Source organism: Furipterus horrens, unplaced genomic scaffold (assembly GCF_987537825.1).
Source record: "Furipterus horrens unplaced genomic scaffold, mFurHor1.1.pri manual_scaffold_5, whole genome shotgun sequence".
NCBI lineage: Eukaryota > Metazoa > Chordata > Mammalia > Chiroptera > Furipteridae > Furipterus > Furipterus horrens.
Genome location: NW_028327175.1, coordinates 95,354,830 through 95,375,920, shown reverse-complemented (window position 1 = coordinate 95,375,920; position 21,091 = coordinate 95,354,830). Strand labels below are relative to the sequence as shown.

At 45.3% G+C, this 21,091-nt stretch overlaps 1 protein-coding gene across 1 annotated transcript; it reads left to right on the top strand.

Annotated features, from left to right (window-relative positions):
* The first annotated feature begins 12,868 nt into the window (after positions 1-12,868).
* Positions 12,869-20,592, top strand: ZP3 (zona pellucida glycoprotein 3). Its single transcript, XM_090279109.1, has 8 exons — positions 12,869-13,153; positions 14,891-15,009; positions 16,683-16,786; positions 16,871-17,048; positions 17,148-17,265; positions 19,774-19,865; positions 20,002-20,129; positions 20,359-20,592. The coding sequence occupies exons 1-8, from the start codon at positions 12,869-12,871 to the stop codon at positions 20,556-20,558; spliced, it is 1,224 nt and encodes a 407-aa protein (XP_090135235.1). The 3' UTR covers positions 20,559-20,592.
* The last annotated feature ends 499 nt before the right edge of the window (positions 20,593-21,091 follow it).

Here is a 21,091-nt window from a genome sequence, read left to right as displayed (position 1 = left end):
GTTTTAGGATTTTTGGGGTATAATCCTAGCAGTGGAATCACTGGTTCAAAAGGCAGTTCCATCTTTAGTTTTTTGAGGTAATTCCATACTGTTTTCCATAGTGGCTGCACTAGTCTGCATTCCCATCAACAGTGCAGTAGGGTTCCCGTTTCTCCACATCCTCACCAGCACTTGTTCGTTGATTTGTTGATGATGGCCATTCTGACAGGTGTAAAGTGGTATCTCATTGTGGTTTTTATTTGCATCTCTCTGATGGCTCTGCCATTCTTAACACAGGGCTTCCTTCTCATGGTCCAAGAGGGCTGCTCTAGCCTCTGCCATCAAACTTTTATTTCAGCCAGTATATCAGTCAGATTGGGCTGCCCCATCAAAATGCCATAGACTGTGTAGCTTAAACAACAGAAATTTATTTTCTCACAATTCTTGAAGCTGTAAAATCCAAGATCAAGGTTCTGGCAGTGTTTGGTTCCTGATAGGACCCTCTTCTTGACTCACAGCTGGCTACCTTCTCACTGTGTCCTCACATGGAAGGGAAGAGTACTCTTTGGTGTCTTTTCTTTTCTTTTTAATTTTAATTTATTGATTTTAGAGAAAGGAACATCAATTTGTTGTTCCACTTATTTATTCATTTACCAGTTGCTTTCCTCTATGTGCCCTGACCAGGGATTGAACACACAACCTTGGCATATTGGGACAACACTATAACCAACTGAACTACATGGCCAGGACTGGTGTCTCTTCTTATAAGAGCACTAATCCTATGGGATCACAGCCCCACCCTTATGAGCTCATTTAATCTTAGTTACCCCCTAACGGCCCTATTTCCATACAGAGTCACATTTGGGGTTAGGGATTCAACATAAATTTTAGGAGGATACATTCAGTCCGTAAAAGACAATGAGAAGGGGAAAAAAGGAGAAACAGAGGGTGTGCTCAGGTTTCTCCCTTAAAGGGTATGACCACAACCCTTCTGCTCATATCTCATGGCTAGAAATTTTTCTGACAGCCACAGACCAGTTAAGAATTCTATTATTGCAAAGAAAAGAGAGCAGAAAGTAGGGGACAGCTATGGCTTCTGCATTATCCTTGTATAACTTGGTTTCTCAGCAGCATTTGATACTCTATTAGTGACAGTGCTTTTGGCTACAGATAACAGAAAACACAAATCAATGTCACTCAAAAAGGGGTTTTATCTCACTTAATAAAAAGTCCAGAGGTAAGCTCATTTTAGCATTGGTTAATTCAGTGGAGTGACATCATCAGGGACCTGGGTCCTTCCTATCAGTCTACTCTGCCAACATCAGCAAATTGACTTTTCTTCTGGGGTGGCTTTCCTCATGACTCAATATGGTGGCTTCAGTTCTCAGTAGCTCATGAATATGACAATGATCAGAGTCAGAAAAGGGGAAACATTGCTATCTTGTGTCCTGTTTTAAAAGCTGTGAAGACTTTCCCAGGAAACCCCCAACTGATATCCCATCATGCCTTGTTGGCCATATCCAGTTACTTGCCCATTGCAAAGCATGACAGACAAGTGGAGAGGAGCCCTACACTCAGTCCTGGGCCTTTTTCTCTGTCCATATTCCCTCCCCAAGGAGACCTCGAATAAGTTCAAGGTGTATGACTCATTGGTTGTGAGTATATTCACAGACTTGTGCAACCATCACCATTATCTAATTCCAGAACATTTTCCTCACCCCAGAAGAAATCTTGTACTCATTAGTAGTCACTCCCTCTTCCTGTTCCCTCCAGCCTTTGGTAACCGCTAATTTACTTTCTGTCTCTATGGATTTGCTAATTCTGGACATTTCAGTTAAAGGGAATCCTACTATTTATGGTCTTTTGTATCCCACTCCTTTCACTTAGCATAGTTTTCAAGATTCATCCATATTGTAGCATGCATCAGTACTTCATTCCTTTTTATAGCTCAGTAATATTCCACTGTACATATAGCACATATATGAATTAATATATTACTATCTAGAATATATGAAGAACTCTCAAAATTCAACATTAAGAAAACAAACACTCTAGTTAGACAATGGGAAAACCATAAAAAGACATTTCACCAAAGATGGCAAATGAACACGTGAAAAGATATTCAACAGCACGGTAGTCACTAGGGAGATGCAATTTAAGACCACAACGAGATATCACCACACACCTATCAGAATGATTTAAAATAGAAATAGTCACAATACCAAATGCTAACAAGGATGTGGAGAAAACTGAAAGCATTGCTTGTGAGAATGTAAAAATACATAGTTCAGTCACTCTGGGAAACACTTTGGCAGTTTTTAGAAAAACTAAACATAAATGTATCATACAACACAGAAAAATGGGCATTATTTCAGAGAAAGAATAACTTACGTCCACACAAAAGCCTGTATAAGAATGCTCGTAGCAGCTTTATTTGTAATAGTCAAAAACTGAAAACTGTCTAAATATCCTGCAATAGGTAAGTGGTTTCAAACCATGGTATGGCCAGTCCATGGAGTAATTGTCAACAATAAAAAGGAACAAACTATTGATATAGACAACAACCTAGATGGCTCTCAAAGCCATTATGATGTGTGAAAAATGCTAATACTAAAAGGTCCCACACGATATAAATCTATTCATACAATATCTTTGAAATGACAAAATTATAGAGATGGAAAATGAGTTAGTGATGTTCAGGGTTTAGGGACCAGGGAGGAGAGGGTATAACTGTTAAGGGATAGCATGAGAGAGATCCTCGTGATGACAGAATAGTTCTTTGCCTTGATTGCCACAATGGTTACAGGAATCTACACTTATGGTAACATTATAGAGCTGCACACACACATTGTACACACCTCACATTGCTGGTTTTGATATTGTACTATAATTATGAAAGACGAAACTAACCATTGGGGGACTCCAGATGAAGGGTACATGGGACTTCCCTATACATTTTTTTGCAACGTCCTGAGAATCTATTATCATTTCAAAATAAAACGTTCTTTTAAAAAAAGTCTTAGCTGATTTACAAGAACAAAACAGACTAAAAGTTAAAAATAAACACAAAAAAATTTTGCACTTCTCTAAATCATCAGAGGTGTAAAAAATGGATTCCGACAAGTGGTTTTTCCTAGTATGAGAGACTGCTGGTGCCCAGGGGTCAATTCACTGATTGACCTTCTCTAAGTCCCTTTGGAAGCACCTGGGCTGGGTTGGAGTGTACAAAAATCTGGTGCACAGTGTGTGAGTGGGTTTCACTGGGCCGCCACATTCTGGAATGCCTTTCCCAAGTGCAGTGCCTCTTCTACTCTTCCGCTTCCCGGGAGGGCAGAGACACTCAAATGCTTTGATGATTCCATTTAGGTCATTCATGAAAAGATCCCCAATGCACTTCATTTTTTCTGATTAATACGTAGAAAATTACTAATAAAAAGGCGGAGTTTTTAGTCCATATACATAAGGGGGGTGTCAAGAGGGAGTGAAGATAACTAGAAGCAAAGTTTCTTGATCTGTGATCATGGGAACCCTGTCTACTTTGTGGTGCTGTCTGCTTCTGAGGTCTGTGAATTTGTCCTGGAAAACTTTAGTTTAAGGCCACCTGCTTCCCAGTTGTCTTGAGGGTGACCATGATTTGGGTCTGTTTTGGCATGGCTTGCATGAATCCAGGAGGATTTTTCTTTTATTTTGATGGCAGTGTAGGGGATCCTTCCCATTGAGGTGACAGTGCGTGTTTTCTTCTAGAGACCTCAATATTCACCTGGTCTCCTGGTCAAAAGGGATGACAAGGCTTGTCCATCTATGGGGGCTGCCTTTTTACCTTTCTGTATGACGGCTCAGTCAGGTGTCCCCGGATCCTATGGTCTGCAGCCGTCATCAGGAGGAAGCAGTTTCCCAGCTAGCCAGGGAAGAACTTCACCAGCTGTGGAGGTCCTGCCAAAACTTGGGCGTGCACTTCAAAAAGCTCCCCCTAGTCTCAGGAAATTTGTTGCATTAAATCTGACAAGTGTGCCCAAATCACCGTTCTTTCTTGGTGTGTCTATCTAGGTAAGATGGCTAAAGTGGAATCCAGGAAAGCCCCTGGTTGTGAAATGAAAGTCTCATTGTGAAATGCATTCGTGTTGTCACAAAATGCCGTTTCCACAGAACATAGACAAGTGAAATCCAGAGGACAGAAGAACATCTAGATGCCAGATATTTCCCCTTAGAGTCACTGAAGCATCATTCTTTGATCTTTCCATAGACAACTGTAGGGAGCATGTTGGTGAAGCACTGGTGTTGAAGGAGAGTTTTGTATGACTGGAACCGGGGGGCATTATATTTGTCCAGCAACTTCTTTCAGAAGCAGCCTAAGACCTAAGAGCTGCCAAAGCAGGAACATCCACAGGGAAAGAGCTCTTGTATTGGGCAAACAATGCCCAGGGGCACCTTATGACAGCAGCTGCCGCATTCTGAGAATCAAGCATTGACCAGAAACTACATTCATTTTTTTAACACAGTATTTTTTAAATTTATTTTTAATGGTGGTAAAATACATGTAGCATAAAATTTACCATCTTAATCATTTTAAGGTGTACAGTTCAGTGGTGTTAAGTATATTCACATTCTTGTACAACTCATCTCCAAAACTTTTTCATCTTGCAAAACCAAAACTCTATACCCATTCCTTCTCCATCCACCTTTCGACTCTCTGTCTCTATGAATTTGACTGCTCCAGGTACCTCCTAGTGGAATACATGTACACAGTATTTGTCTTTTGTGACTGGCTTTTCTTCACTTAGCCTAATGTCTTCAAGGTTTATCCATGTTGTAGCAGGTGTCAGAATGTCCTTCCTTTTCAAAGCTGGATAATATTCCATTGTACATATATACATTTTATTTATCCATTGAAGTCATTCTTGATTCTTCTTTTTCTTACATCCATCAGCAAATCTTTTCAGCCCTACTTTCAAAAATATTCCCAGAGCCACCCTAACTGATGTGGCTTAATTAGGAGGGTGTCATCCTGCAAAGTGAAAGGTCACTGGTTTGATTCCCAGTCAGGGCACATGCCTGGGTTGTGGGCCCATCCCCAGATGGGGTGATTGTGAGAGGCAACTGATTGATGTTTCTCTCACACATTGATATTTCTTTCCTTCTCTTTCTCCCTCTCTCCCCTCTCTCTAAAAATAAAAAATAAAAAAAATCTTAAAAAAAGAAATATACCCAGAGCCAACCTCTTTTTACCTCCTCCACGTCATTATAATACAGTAACATATTTCTCAACTGGGGCGATTTTGCCCTGTAGGGCACATTTGGCAACTTCTAGAAACATTTTTAGTTGTCACAGCTGGAGAAGGTAGAAAATTTGTCATCACAAATAAGTAAATGCTACTAAACATCCTACAATGCACAGGCCTCCACGATGTAGAATTATCTGGCCTAAAATGACAAAAGTGCCAAGGTTGAGAAACCCTGCTCTAACGCAGGCCGCTGCCATGTTTCACCTGGACTTCTACAGTGGCCAAATTGGTCTCCTCGCTTCCAGACCTGCCCCTTGAAATAGGCGCTCTGCACAGTGACAAGGTATCCTATCGAAGGTAAATCACGTCCTGCTACTCTGCTCTCATCCTTGAGTGGCTTCTCATTAGAATGAGATCTAAAGGCTCACTAGATCTCATTGGTCCCTGGCCACTTCTCTGAGCTCCCCTCTCATCCCTTCCTCTCTCATTCATTCTGCTTCAGCCACCCTGGTTTCATGGCCATTCCTTGAACATACAAGGCTGCTCCTACCTCAGGGTTTTTGCACTTGCAAGTCCCTTGGCCTGAAGCCGTCCTTCCCGAGATGTTTGCACAACTCACTCACTCACCTCATTCAAATGTCACTCCCTCAGAATGTCCACTTCTGACCACCTTCTCCAAATTAGCAGTCCCCATCACTCTCCACCCTCACAGTTCCATTCAAAAATTGTGGTGCTCCTGAAACTTCACCACCACACTCCCGGATTGTAGCAGATGAGCAGTTGGTCTAAACACCTATCAGTCAAGCACACACAGCCTCTTGCAAAGTGTTCAGATAGCATTTTGCTTTATAAAAAAAGATTTTATTTATCTTTAGAGGGAGTGGAAAGGTGGGAGAAAGAAAAGGAGAGAAACATTGATCAGTTGCCTCTCGCATGCCCCAGCTGGGGACCTGGCCCACAACCCAGGCGTGTGCCCTGACTGGGGATTGAACCACTGACCTTTTGGTTTGCAGGTCGGCACTCAATCCACTGAGCCACATCAGCTGGGGCAATAGTCTTCTGCTTTTAGTCCAAGAAACATGGTCTGTGCAGCTTGACCCCTGAGAAAGGCACACAAGTGCCTTTGACCTAGATCGTAGCATATATAACACGGCATACCCAGAGCTGGCAGAGAATGTGCTCCACACAATAACCTGCTGGGTAGAAAATATAATATGAAGAATATCCCCCCACTTTCTGGATTAGTGTGGACATCAGGGATAAGAAGTATAAAAGCCAGGTGTGTGAGAGGTGGGGTGGCAGGGAGACAGGCATGTCCCTCCACATAAGGTTGGTGAGAACAAAAATGGGTTCAGTGTCAGTATCTATAAAACATTTAAAGCCACAAACCTACTTCTATAAAAAATTTTACCCACGGATCTACTTCTAAGAATTGATTATACAGAAATATCATGCAAACATGGAAAGATAGATATACAAGGAAGTTCTGGTTTGCGGAAGTGGGAAGATTGCAAACATCTAAATGTTCAGCAAGAGGACATTGGTTGAATAGATTGTGGTACGTCCATATAATGATGTTCTATTCAGCCATCAAAAAAATAAATAAAAAATGAAGTGGAGCCCTGGCCGAGGTAGTTCAGTGCGTTAGAGCATAGTCTTGATACACCAAGGTTGTGGGTTCAGTCGTCAGTCAGGGCGCATACAAAAATCAATGAATAAATGCATAGATAAGGGGAACAACAACCAAAAAAATGAAGTTATTTTCAGTATGAAAGATGTCCTCACATCTTGTTATGTGAAAAAGCAATTTGCATAATAGTGTAGAATATGACTCCCATTTTATTTTATTTTATAAGATTTTATTTATTTATTTTCAGAGAGAGAGGAAGGGAGGGAGAACGAGAGGCCTGCAACCCAGTCATGTGTCCTGACTGGGAATCGAGATGGAGACCCTTTGGTTTGCAGGCCTGCATTCAATTCGCTGAGCCACACCAACCAGGGCTGATTCCCATTTTAAAGTGTATTTTTAAAATAAAAATTTTCTTTCAGAATCATTTTAGACTTACAGAAAAGTTGCCAAAATGGTACACAGAGTTCCTATGTATTCTTCACCTACTTTCCCCTAATGTTAAGAAGAATCTTATATAACCATGATAAATCGACATTAATACATTAATATTAACCAAACTCCAGACTGTATTTGGATACTACCAGTTTTCCCACAGTCTTCTTTTCTGTTCCTGGATCTAATCCAGGATACCACATTGCATTTAGTAAGTGTACTTTGAAATGATTATATATGCCTAGAAGAAAATGTCTGGAAGGATTCACCACAAACTATTAACAATGGTTGGGGGAGAGAAATATTGGTGTGCGAGAGAAACATAGATTGGTTGTCTCTTGCATGCACCCAACTGGGGACTTGGCCTGCAACCTAGGCACGTGCCCTGGCTGGGAATTGAACCAGCAACCTTTTGCCGTGCAGACGATGCCCAACCAACTGAGCCACACCGGTCAGGGGTCTGAAGGTAATTTTTAACACTGTAATAATAAGCCAAAACACTACACAAAACTTTGAAAAATATCACCATTTTTCTTAGCTGCAATCAAGGTCACATAGTTGGTCAAGTGGTCTATAAATTTTATATACCATTTGACATTTAACGATGAAATAGTGAAAAGTTTCCCACATACTCCAGAGCCCCTTTCCTTTTACAATCCTACATTTCTTTTCAATTCACCCACTGAACAAAAAATATATATACCAAATCTTAGTCCATGCCATCCCTCCAGCAAAAGTCTGGCTACAGAACTAACAAATGGCATAGAATCAATGACGTGTGCATAGATGTGTCAGGCAAATTCCAGCTGTCCTACAATTCATGGCTATTCTTACTCTCTATCACATGCCAACTGTTTTGTCTTCCCAGGGTGACAGGCAGAAAGCAAAGTCCTATTTTTAAAGCACCAACTGAATGTGTATTATAAACTATCTGGGGAAATGGGCATATATACCTTAACATTTGTTTGTATTGAAGTTATTTATCTGGTGTATCTCCCCCCAACACACACATTGGGTATTATTAACTCTACTATAAAGTGTCATAGAGGCAGTAAGGTGTAGAGACAAAGGAATAGGAAGTTGAGCCTGATAGACCTGAGCTGAATCTTGGTTTGCATCCTCACTAGCTGTGTGACCTTGGGTGCTTATTCACAAATGTGTAAAATGAGGCTAATGATACTTCCCTAGATGGGTATAAGGATTAAGGCACGTAGCCTAATCCCCACTTATTGTGAGTAAATGATAAATGGTTATTATTATTATTATAGCTGTTTTTATCATAATTTATAAAGGTGTACTAAAAAGTCACCTTTCTTTTATGATCTGTGTATGTGTGTGTGTGTGTGTGTGTGTGTGTGTGTGTGTGTTTGGGGGGGATTATATTTAGCAAATACACTCTACCTCACTCTGCCCTAAGAAGTTATATTTTCTTCTAAAAGTTTTAGTTTTGTTCATTAACAGTCAGCTCTTTATCTAAAATTTATTTTTATGTATGAAGTAGAAATCAGTTTTTCCCATATGGATAATAATTGTTACAGGTTTTATTGAGTTGTCCATCTGTCCTCTTGGCCACATATCATATTTACACATATGCAAGTGGCCGTTTTGGATTCTGTCACCTATTTCACTATTTTATTTTATTATTTTTTAGCCAAATAGAGTTCTGATTTAACGATCATGTCTATAACATGTCTTAATATCTGTTAGGAGATGTCTCTCACATTGCTTTTTCTTTCTTTTAACAGTTATGTTACACATATTCAGTAATCATAAACAGTTGAACTCTATAGAAAACCCCCCAAAACAAGTATAATTATTATTATGCCTAATATAATTAGCAGACAGGTAAAGACAAAATGGATTCTGAATTCAATATCAATCTATAGGTTTACAGTCCTTGTCAATGTCTTGGGATAGCCGTCTCCCTCTGATTTCAGCAGTTTCTCACCCTAAAGGAGTGTTTGGTATCTGCAGATGGAGTAGGTATCTGTTCACAGTTAGAGGCCTGATTAGGTCCCTTCTGATGAGGTTGGAGAGTGTCTTTTATCTGATGTCTCTTCCAATAAACAAGATCTCCAGGAAGCAGTCAAATGATTTTTAAAATCTTTGTGTCCTTGGGGCTGGCTACATTCACCTGATACAAGTGGGGAGCTGGTTGGGCACAATGGGCTCTTGCTGTGCCCTGCACTGGGTCTGGGTCTGCAATATAGTCTTGGGTGTACTTCTTCAGACTTTTTCCAATTATGCCAAGTAAATGTTGATGTAAGAAATGCCCAACCCTGTAGAAAATTTTTATAAGAATGGATTTGATCTAAACTGAGTACCTATGCCAGGGAACAAGATCTCAAATGCTCCCTGTTCTTTTTCTTCAAAAGTCTTCGTTTCCTTGGCCCTTAGTCTTTCCATATAAATTTTAGAATTAGTTTCTCAAGTTACACACACACACACACAAACATCCCTGTTGGGATTTTGATAGAAATTATAGATTAATTTTAGGAGAATTGATATCTTTATGAATATGAACTCTGTGCATTTAGGTATTCTTTGAAGATTTTCAGTAAAGTTTCATACATTTTTCCTCAGAGATCTGACAGATCTTTTGTTTGTTTTATGCCTACTAACCTTGTAGTTTGTTTCAGTCATTGCTTTTGAAACCTGGTTAATAGCTTTCTTCTGAAAATGGATCCCATTGTCTTTTCTTTCACTTGACTTGGACTTAGAGAAGGTTTATTTTTAATTTTTAATTTTGAAATTCTGTTTACCCTTTACCCAGATTCAGCAAATGTGAACATTTTGCTACATATGCTCTCTCCCTCTCTGTATGTGCTTACACTTATGTATGTATATGTTTATATTTGCATATATATGTGTGCCTGTATGCATACACACATCCATATATACACATGTATATGTACTTACATACCTATGTGCATATGCAAACATGTTTTTTTCCTAATCACTGGTATCACCCCCTCACATCAGAAGGCACTTGATGTCAGTTTATCCCACTATTGTGATAATGTTTATTCGACTAATGGTTAGTTAACTTTGATAATGTGGCTAACGTGGTGTCTGTCAGATTTTACCCACTATAAAGTAACCCTCAATCCTTGTAATTTATAGAGAATATTTAGGGAGAGACTTTGAGACTATGCATTCAAACTTCCATCAACTGGCTTTATTGTTTTTATTGTGGTAAAACATACAAACCACAAAATTTACCATTTTAATCATTTTAAGTATATAATTCAGTGGTATTCAGTACATTCACATTGTTGTGCAGCCATCACCATTATCCATTTCAGCACTTTCCCCCCAGCTTTATCAGGGTATGAGTGACATGTAACATTAAGTTTAAGATGTATAGCACATTGATTTGATACTTTTTATTTAGCTAACATCTCCATCATGTTGTCAACTAACTTTTAACATGCACTGATAATTCTTGTCTGAATCTACTATTACTATGATGATTTCAAATGGTTATTAACTGATATTCTACTGCAAGGATGTGTCCTTTTTTTGGAGAAGGTTTTTCCCACTGATGTGTTTTACGTAGCTATTTGCCATCAGCATGGATGCTCATGGAGTCTTATGTTATTCAATGTGTAGTTGTATTGTCCTATTCATTTTGATGGACACTTGTCTCCAATTTTTCTAGTGGAACCTGTTCCCACAACACACACACACCATTGACTTTGGCTCCTGTGTTCTTTTGACATGTCTTCACCATTTTGAGTGTTGTTGTTGTTTTGGCTTAACAAGAAGTTCCAGAGTCTCCTTGTATTTTTCTGACCATCACCTGGAATCGGACAATTGTCCAAGGAGCCCTGGGTCCTGCTTTTACAGAGGAATACGATTTATAAACCAACATCTGGGCAATAAGGAATTTTAGGGAAAATGTTCTGGGCCTGTGGCCACGCCTTTGGTGCATTCTGGCCACCAGAGGGCAGCACTTTTCAGAAAAATGCAAAAGACCCAAAATCTAGGTTGGGCTGGGCAGGCCATGCTTCCTGGTGAAGGTGTCTCTACTCCTCTTCTCAAAAGAGGGGAACACAAGGCCCCCGCCACTCCAGTCTATCCTCACCCAGACTCCCTCCACCAGTATGTGCCTCGCTCCACCCTCACCGATTTCTTCATATCTTTTTTTCTGAAGTCTTCTGAGGGGGGTTAGCTCTGAGGCAGAGGGCAAGAGGGCATAGATATGAGGCTTCAGGGAGGTCATGATTACTCACTGCCAGTCCACCCCACCCTGCTGCTAGCACAAACTGAAAACACAGCTGTGGGCAACAAGTATGGGGAGGACCCTCCCCCAGCAGGTCCCCACTCCTAGGACACAATGTCTCAGCTAGCTGCCTCAGGCCATGGCTGGCTCCTTCCTTCTGGGCCTGGTAGGCAGGGAACCTAGAGAGAAGAGTTTGCACAGGGTCAATCCACCCAGGTGAGCTTCTCTCTGTTGGCTGTCCCTACCCACCCACCCCATGTTGATCAGATCCGAGGAAGTTGTGGGGTTAATCTCTTCTCTCCATTTATTTATTTTCCCACAAGTAAATTAGAGTATTAAAAAATCACACAACAACAAAACCATCAATAGGGTATCTCAGCAACTTAAATTTATGATTCAATTACTTTAGAAGCATGCATTTACAAGTGAGTACACATTTCTACCTCTAGAAATTAAGTGCCATTAATTTTTGTATTTCTCCTTCCCTCCGGAAGGAGTTTCACCCAGGCCTGGCTGAGTGGGCCATCGGTAAATGTTGATCCTGTCAGTCCTCCACTCTCTCCCACCAGTCCTGACTCTGACTTCCAGGCAGAGATAGCCAGCTCACTCACCTGCTTCAGTACCCTACTGAGGTGTTTCTCAACCACAGAGTACAATCCAGCCTCTCAGTGGGCCCTTTCATGATCTCCCTGCCCTCAGAACTGCCACTCATGCCTCCCAACCCCCCGCTGAATCAGAGGTTCCAGAAACTCTGAGTTCTTGGGTTTTTCCCCCAAGCACATCCAGTGCCCTTGCTACACCTCTGCTCCTGCAGCTGCCTCAGCCTGAACTGATCTCCCCTCCTACATTCCATAATGTAGGACAAAGGCTCACAAAATTCCCTGGCTCCTAAGGGCGCCTCCTCCTGTTCTCACTTGGAATGAGCTCTCAGCCTTCTCTGATCAAATTCTCCCCACCCTTCAATCAAGACTTTCTCTTGGCCTCTCCCACTGACCAGGACGAACTACCAGGGCAGGGCCAGCAAAGGGTGGCCTTATGGGGTGGGAGAAGAAAGAAATGAGAAATGTGACTTACCAGACTGTCAGCCCACACTTCTCAAGCTTTAACGTAAATACAAACCACTTGGGGAGGTAGCAAAAAACCAGATTCTGACCTGGTCACCTGGGGTGGGGCTGAGAGCCTGCATTTCTAACAAGCTCCAGGTGATACCCATGCTGCTGCATGGGGAAGCCAATTTGAGCAGCAAAGGCCTAGCTAACTGGATTGGCTGAGAAAGGGGGGCGGTTGGTGGGAGCCCAGGTGTGAGTAGCCATCATCCAGGGTATAAAACCGCAGATGGTGGCTGCCCAGCAGTTACTAGTGAGAGTGTTTGTGGGTGTCATGGCGCTGAGTTATGGGCTCTTCATCTGCTTTCTGCTCTGGGGAGGCATGGAGCTGGGCTACCCCCAACCTCTCTGGATGACTGGGCCCTCCCGCCTTGTGGTGAAGTGTCTGGAGGCCCAACTTGTGGTCATTGTCAGCAAAGACCTTTTTGGCACTGGGAAGCTCATCAGGCCTGCAGATCTCACCCTAGGCCCTGAGGGCTGTAAGCCCCTGGTCTCTGTGGACACTGATGATGTGGTCAGGTTTGAGGTTGGGCTACATGAGTGTGGCAACAGGCTGCAGGTGAGGTTTGGGGCCCTTTGGTGGTTCTGGTTTTGGTGGGAGGACATGAGAGAGGCCGGACACAATGGGGAGTATGTACTCAAAGCCAGTGCGAGGTGGTACTAGGGCAGCTTCCTTTCACTTATGGGGTGGGGAGGTGGAGCAGCTGAGGCCTCAAACTGGGCATTGGTGATATGGGCACGGGCTGGGGGAATTTCCTGCCTCTAGTTGCTGGAATTAGGTAGGTTGGGTGCAGTTCAGAGGGGCAGTGCATTTGGGGCCAGACTGGGGAGAGGGGGCTTAATGTGGGAGTGTGTGTGGGAGGAGAGCTGAGTAGTCCAGGCCAGACTGTTTCCCTCAAGTGAGGGTGGGGGACAGATACAATAGGCCTTCACTTAACATCATGAATAGATTTTGTGACTTTCAGTCAAATGAAACAAAACCAATTTTACCATAGACCAATTGATTTAAATAGAGCATCTCATCAACGCTATGATGAAATTGCTGTACTAAGACTAGGAGGGGCCTTCCGGTAAGGCCTGGCTGGCCTGGGCACAGATCCCTAGCTAGTCCACAATCCCCTGAACCAACTTCTTGCTGCTTCATGGAGAAACTGTCTTCCCCTTCATCGTGGGACCCCCACTTCTACCCACCCAGCTCTGGACTCAAATCGGGAGGCTTCTACCTGGAGCTCTGGTTTTAGGTGTGGTTTCCAGGGTTTGCCTTGAAGCATCCTGGCCCCTTGTATCTCTAGGGAGAGGGCCAGAAGGGTACAGTAGTTATTTAAGGAGTTATTCTAGCTTAGTAACTCGCTAACCCTGTGCATTAGAGTCAGCTGTTAAGACTAAGCTGGGGCTTTTAAAACTCCTGATTCCTATATCCTATACACTAAGTCAGAACAGAAGTGGAAACCAGACATCAATATCTTTAAGATCCCAGAAGATTCCACTAGCCTGACAAGTGCGGTGTTTCCTGTGAGTGGTTCCCCAAGCTTGCCTAATAAGGGTCACCTGGGGCCAGGGCTTCTTGGGAATGACACCTGTGTAGGACCACGCTTGGTTTAATGACCTGTTGTCCTGAAATTCTTCTGAATGTTTTCATTTTACAGTGGGCCCCACAGTGGTCTGTCTGAGGCACTCATTACTGGAAAGCTAGGACTTAGCTTTGAAGATTGAGGGGTTATGAGGGGTCAGGCAGCCATTTGGGTGCCCAGTGATCTCCTAACAACTTGATTGGAAGGTGCAAATTGCCCCAGCCGCACCTGCCTGAGCTCTTCTGCCTCAGGCAACCACTGAACCAATTTGACTTTCTGTGAAATGGGCTTGAGAACAAGAGGGAAAGCATCATAAGTATTAACTGCTGTGGCAACGAGTTCAAGTTCCTGGAACTTTCTGGCTTCATCCTGGGGGCTTTCTTGGCCCCAGGCCTCCCCCTGAAAAAGGAAACTAGGTGTGAATTGGGGTTGGGGTGGCAACCTGAGAAAGGGAGCACATGCCCAAGCCTCTGGTACCTACTTGGTGCCTGACAGGGAGCTGAGCCCGACCCCTGCAGTGCCATCAACACTTCAGGGGCAAAAACCCTGAGGTGTGAGGGAGGCACATGCCCAGGCTCTCCCATGGGTCAGCAGCAGGGCAGGCTTTGAGTCCATGGTGTGTGTTCTCTCCACCTCCTGCTGGCTGCCCTCCCTGCTCCCTTGGGTAGGCTGGGCCCACCTCTGACAGGTGAAGCTGGTAGGGTTGACCCTCTCCTTTCCTTCAGATGACCGAGGATTCCCTGGTGTACAGCACCTTCCTGCTCCACAACCCTCGCCCTGTTGGAAACCTGTCCATCCTGAGGACTAACCACGTGGAGGTGCCCATCAAGTGCCGCTTCCCCAGGTCAGTGTGGGAGGGCTCTGTCTGCGCTCCGCCCCTGGTGCCGAGGCAGCTCCGCAATCACGTCAGCCTCCCAGCAGCCTCTGGCAGTGTGGCCGCCAGAAGGTGTAAGTGTGTGGGCTGTGGTCACTTCCTCAGCCCTGCGTGGAGTCAGGGGCCTGCTGAGTGGACTGAGCCTCTGAAACGCATCGAGTCACAGCTGCCTCTTGATGAAAGCTGCAGGGCTGCCCAGCCGAGGCCCCCTTGAAGTTCAGAATACTTTTTCAATAGTGTAGGGAGACATTCCAGGCTCTGACCAACATAACCTGCTTTTCCCTGTGGTTTAACCCAGTACACGTGTCGGGGTGGGGGAAGCCCCTCAGGCCCTGAGCACTAAGCAGTGCCTGTGAACTCAGGCATTGAGTGTGAGGAGACGGTGACTGCAGCTTATAATACAAGCAGCGCTGAGTGCAGAGTATGCAGGCCTTAATCCCTGGTCCCCCACCCTCCACCCCGGCTGATACCATGAGAGCACAGGGATGAGCCATGTGCCTGTAGAGGAGTGGAGGGAGGGGTTCCCAGAACAAGGTCCTGGATGGGGGCCTCAGGACAGGTGGGGCTGAGACAGTCTAGGCAGAGCCACACACACCCCAGGGGAGGGCAGTGTGTCACTAGTAGCGACTGCAGCCGGTGTCCTGGAGCCTACGGCTTAATAAATAGAGAAAGACAGATGGGTTATAAAGGCTGAGAGATGTAGTGAAGGTGTTCAGGCTTACAACATAGCAGGCGCCCCTCCCTAAGCACCAAGCAGAATAGTGAGAACTGATGTTCAACCTGGAAGGTCCTCTGGTAGTTGGTGGGGGAGACAGGAGCTGGGAGACTGGGATGAGATAAGACCTGACCCGGGACAGCTGACTTGAGGGAGCTAAGGAGAGCTGAGTGCCTACAATGCTTGGTGGGTAGACGGAGGCGCCAAGGGCAGGACACTTAGCCTGCCCTCCTATTGGCCAGAGAGAAGGAAACCTTCCTGGGATCATAGCTCTCCCTCATGTCAAAATTGCTCTGCTTGGGACTGACCTGAGAATGTTGGCTCACCTGGCCTGATGGCTGTAGACAGTGTGGGGTGGCCTGAGATACTTTATCCTAGCTCCAGTAGCTGAGGACTAGTTCTTGAAGTAGCCTCTTCTATGAGACTCTGTGGGGTCAGCAGGGCAGATGTCTGAAGACATCTGCTTCCAGGGACCTTCCTGTCCCAGTATAGCCTCAAGAGTATCTCACTGGCTTATCAAGATCCAGAAGCCTGACTATTTATCTCTGAAGGACTCCTTCACTAGGACTGGCCTCAAGAATCCTGAGTGGTACAGACAGGGACTGCTGCCTCAGGCCCCAAGCCTGAGCCTCCAGGGTGAAACTTAACAAGTGGCAGATGTAGGTCTAGAAACTGAAGCAACCTAAGCTATGTCTTCATGCTGTAGCTCAGGTGTCCTCATGGCTGGAGGGCCCATTCACAAGTGTCCAGTATGGGAGGTTAAGGGATAGGCTCAGACTTCATCTGTCTGTTCAGCTGCTTTGACTAGCTGCCTGGCTGGGTCACAGCTAAGGACTTCACAATGAGGTAGAAGTGAAACCCCCTTCAGTGTGGAGCCAGCTGGGGTGAGGCCCACAACAGGTGTGTGTAGTTCCTGTTCTCTTCCCAGGCAGGGCAATGTGAGCAGCCATGCCATCCTGCCCACCTGGGTGCCCTTCAGGACCACGGTGTTTTTGGAGGAGAAGCTGGTTTTCTCCCTGTACCTGATGGAGGGTAAGCAAAGAGGGCTGGTAGGGGGAACTGGCAGAGGGAGCCTTACCAGGGAGAGCCTTTCATGCCTGCCTGTGTGCCCTTCAGAGAACTGGAGCTCTAAGAAGAGGTCCCCCACCTTCCAGCTGGGAGATATAGCCCACCTCCAGGCCGAAGTTCACACTGGCAGCCACGTGCCACTGCGACTGTTTGTGGACCACTGTGTGGCTACACCGACGCCAAATCGGAACGCCTCCCCTTATCACACCATAGTGGACTTCCACGGGTGAGGGTTGGGCTCCCTTTCTGGGGAACCCTCATAACAACATGGCCTGGGCCACACTCCTCAGCCTTTAACTCCATTCTTCACTCATTCTCTTCCAAGCTGTCTCGTGGATGGCCTCTCTGATGCTTCCTCTGCCTTCAAAGCCCCTAGACTGGGGCCCGAGACTCTCCAGTTCACAGTGGATGTGTTCCGCTTTGCTAACGACTCCAGAAACATGGTAATACCTTTTAATACCCTGAACTTTAGGGGTCAGGCTGATCAGGTTTACTCTGCTGCTTCAGCTCACTAGCTGTGTCCTCAAGTAATAACTCGAGAGCTCTGTCCCCATCCTAGTAACTCCATAACTTGCCAAGCAGGTAAAGCCATGGGCTCTAGAGGGATCTTTAAGGAGAAGGCATGGGTGACACAATCCCTTAGATAGGTAGAAAACCCATGAAGGATAGAGAATCGGAATCGGTGGTCCTAGAAATAGAACAAACTAGGAGAATAGGAACCCAGGAGACTTAGCTGACAGTTCTAATAAGATTGAGCACCAGCAACCATGGCATTTGGTGACCAGGTCACTGACCTTGTTCTTGCCAAGGTCAGCAGGGCCAGAACCCAGATGATGGTGGGTTGAGTAAAGGAGCTGACAAAAGCAAGTTCCAGCCTTTCTGGAGGCTTTCTGGAAGGGCAAGGTCTCATACAGGATAGCATCCCGAACCTGATCAGTGACTTTTTTGACACCTGGATGTATCAGCATCACCTGGAGAGCTTGTTGAAATAGATTGCTGGGCCCTACCTCCCAAGTCCAGTTCAGTAGGTCTGGATTAAAGCGTAGAATCTGCATTCCTAACAAGTCTCCAGGGGCTGTTGCTGCTGCTCTGGGGGCCACTCCTTCAGAATCAGGAAGCTAGAAAGCGCACACGAAACTAAGGGGATGGAGGGGGTGGGACCTAAGATGTGGGCTGCTTCGAATGCCTGAGGATGGACAAGACTAGCAGGAAGCACACGTAGGACTGGCCTCTAGCTAGAAAGTGCTGGTAGAATCTCACAAGTAAAATTCAAGTAGCTTTTAAACAGGTTTCCCAAGATAGGATTAGGGGTTGTGAAGTTTGGAACAGCTGGCCAGGAGGGAAAAGTGATTAAAGCAGGGGTTCTTGACTCTGGCTGTATACTAAGCACATGGAAAGGTCACAAACACACCGATAATTGTGTATAATCCCATATATTTTCATTTAATTGGGGTGGGGCCTGGCATTGCCTTTTTCTAACATTTTATTAAAATCTTCAAACATTAAGCTGAAAGAACTTTGACACCTATGTACCTACCATTAATATTTTACTATATCATCATCCACCCACCAGTCTACCTTGTTTTACTTGAAAATGCATCCAAAGCCACTTAAGCTCCCAGGTGACTATAATAAGCAGCCAGGTTTGCAAACCACTGAATCAAAGGCTCAAAGACTGAAAGGCATTAGGGGCAAGCAGTGTGAGTTTGTAGAAGAGCACGTTCATGCTCCCTCACCTCACCCAGCAGTTCTTTTCTGAGAACAGAAATAGTTTGATACAGACTGGTAGATAGCAGGAGGAGCAGGAATACAAGCTGTTGTTGGGATGTCCCAAAGTTTCTGGGTTAATGGAGCTAGGGATAAAGGAGAACAGACTCCGAGAAAAGAGGTCCTGGTCCCCCCTATTGGTGACTTTGTAGGTCATAGGCTATAGGATCCCTTTGGGGATATGGAGTTGATGTTGACTTTAGAGGTGGCCCACTGGGGTGGATGGGCATAAGGTTTTATACAGGTGGTGGCCATCAGCATGGGTAAAACCTGAGCTGGCATCTGTACCTCCAGGGACTGAGAGGTGACTAAGAGACCAGAGGACAATGCTGATCAATGGAAGGTAATCAGAGCTCTGGGCAAGTTCTCTCTCAAATGTGGGCTGAATGGCCTGGCTGACTGGCTCTGGCACAAGGAAGAAGGAACATCTTATTCAAGAGCTAATGCACCACCCTAGGATCATAAACCCCAGTTAGGATCAGGAAAATGCACTGAGAAGAAGCTGAGGATAAAAGCAGTTACTTTCCTGGAATAGGCACTCTCAGGGACCCGGAACCCTTCTCTGGTGGGGCAGATAGAAGGGCCTCCTGGCTTGTTCAAGTTTCTGAAATTGTTTCCCTGCCTGTGTACACTTGGCCACTAGGGGGTGGCCAAGGTCTGCAGCTCTGCAGAAGGCTTCAGAGAGAAGGTGATGGAGTCCCCATGTCCTTGCAGAGTTGGCGGGGGACTGCTGATATATCACCTAGAGTATGAAATAGGACCTCTGGCAGAGAATGCCTCTGTCAAGAGAACCAGAGCTAACCTGAGCCATGGCATTGCCAAAATTCCGCCCACTCCATGTGGTTTGGGGGATATTGACCGCTTTGGGCTTGATTCCTGGCCCTGAGATTCTGACCTAATGTGCTTAGTTTGCGCCTGCCAAGTGACTGGACGAATTTGGGAAAGACTGGGGCAATAAATATGGGTTCCAATTTATTTATTTTGTTTGATGGGTTCCAATTTAGAATCCACTTTGCTACTTGCTCTGAAGTTTTAGACAAGTTAATCAGAACTTCTGTTGCCCCATCTCTAAAATTAGGCTCTTTCCCCTTCCCCCAAGGGTTAAGGGTTATATAGGAACTGACTTCTTAAAGTCACTCACACAGCTTAGAACTCCACCTAGTAACAGCCGCTTTTACTTCCAGATCTTTATCACCTGCCATCTGAAGGTCACTTTGGCTGACCACATCCCAGACCAACTAAACAAAGCCTGTTCCTTCCGAAAGTCCTCCAACAGGTGAGATGGGATTGGACTCAGCTGGGGCTGAAGAGCTAAGTGGCCACCCTGTGTCTATCCCCCAACATGAGCATTATCAACAAACTGCTTCCTGCAGGCAACACAGTCGTCTAATCCTCTTGTCTTTCCCTCTCAGCTGGTCCCCGGTTGAAGGCACTGCTGATATCTGTCAATGCTGTAACAAGGGTAGTTGTGGCATTCCAGGTCTTCCCAGGAGACTAGCGGGACAGGGGCACAAGTCTGCTTCCCGCAGTCGCAGGCATGGTAGGTCTCAGGTTGGTTACAGGGCTATTGCCATCCCCTTGGTCTACTTGCTGTCACTTCAGGGGGACATTCTTCTCCCTTGTCCCCCATTTAAGGCCACTTACCCCCTGGGGGATGCAGTTTTGAGCTTTCTCACTTAAAGTTTGGTTCAGCCCACTGAAGCAGAGTAAAACCCCTAACCTGATTCCTGGTGAGGAATGAAGTGACTCTTGGATGTCTTATCCTTCAGTGACAGAAGAGGCAGATGTCACAGTGGGGCCACTGATCTTCCTTGGAAAGGCTGGTGACCATGGCGTGGAGAGGTCGACCTCTTCTCTCACCTCTGTGATGCTGGGGTTAGGCCTGGCAATGCTGGTCTCCCTGACTCTGGCCACCGTTGTCCTGGGTCTTGTCAGGTGGCGTCAGGCTGCTTTCCACCCTGGGATGTGACTGGTGTATGCTTCCTAATAAAAGAAGAAAGTAACCTTTGGGGTGTAGTGCAGTGACTACAGATGAGGGTGAATTGGGAGCGGTTGTGTGTGGGAGGGGACAGACTATAAACAGCCCCAGGGATTCAAATGGCACAACCTAAATGCTGTTGTGCCTCTCGAGTGAGTCTGCCTATTGATACAACGGAGAGGGCAGGCTGGTTTCTGAGGGCTTCTCTGGGTCTCACACCTTCATTTCACTCTCCCCACATAGGTTGTCTTCCTCCCTCAACCCCTGGCAGTGCCCAGCAAGGAAATGGTGCCCAGGGAGCTTGTGGCCCCCTCGCCAGGGCAAGGGGTCATGCTTCCTCTGCTGAGGGCAGTGAAGGCCCTCAGAGTGGGCTGGCCCGCAGCTGGCTCCAACCTCATCCCAGACCCGACTTATTCTCCTTCCCACTGGGTTGCCTTCACTGCAGAATCTTAGCTTTACTAGTTACCTGCTAACTGCTACGAGTCTTGGGGTCCTTGGAGGCAAAATAGTCTGGTATCTGCTGG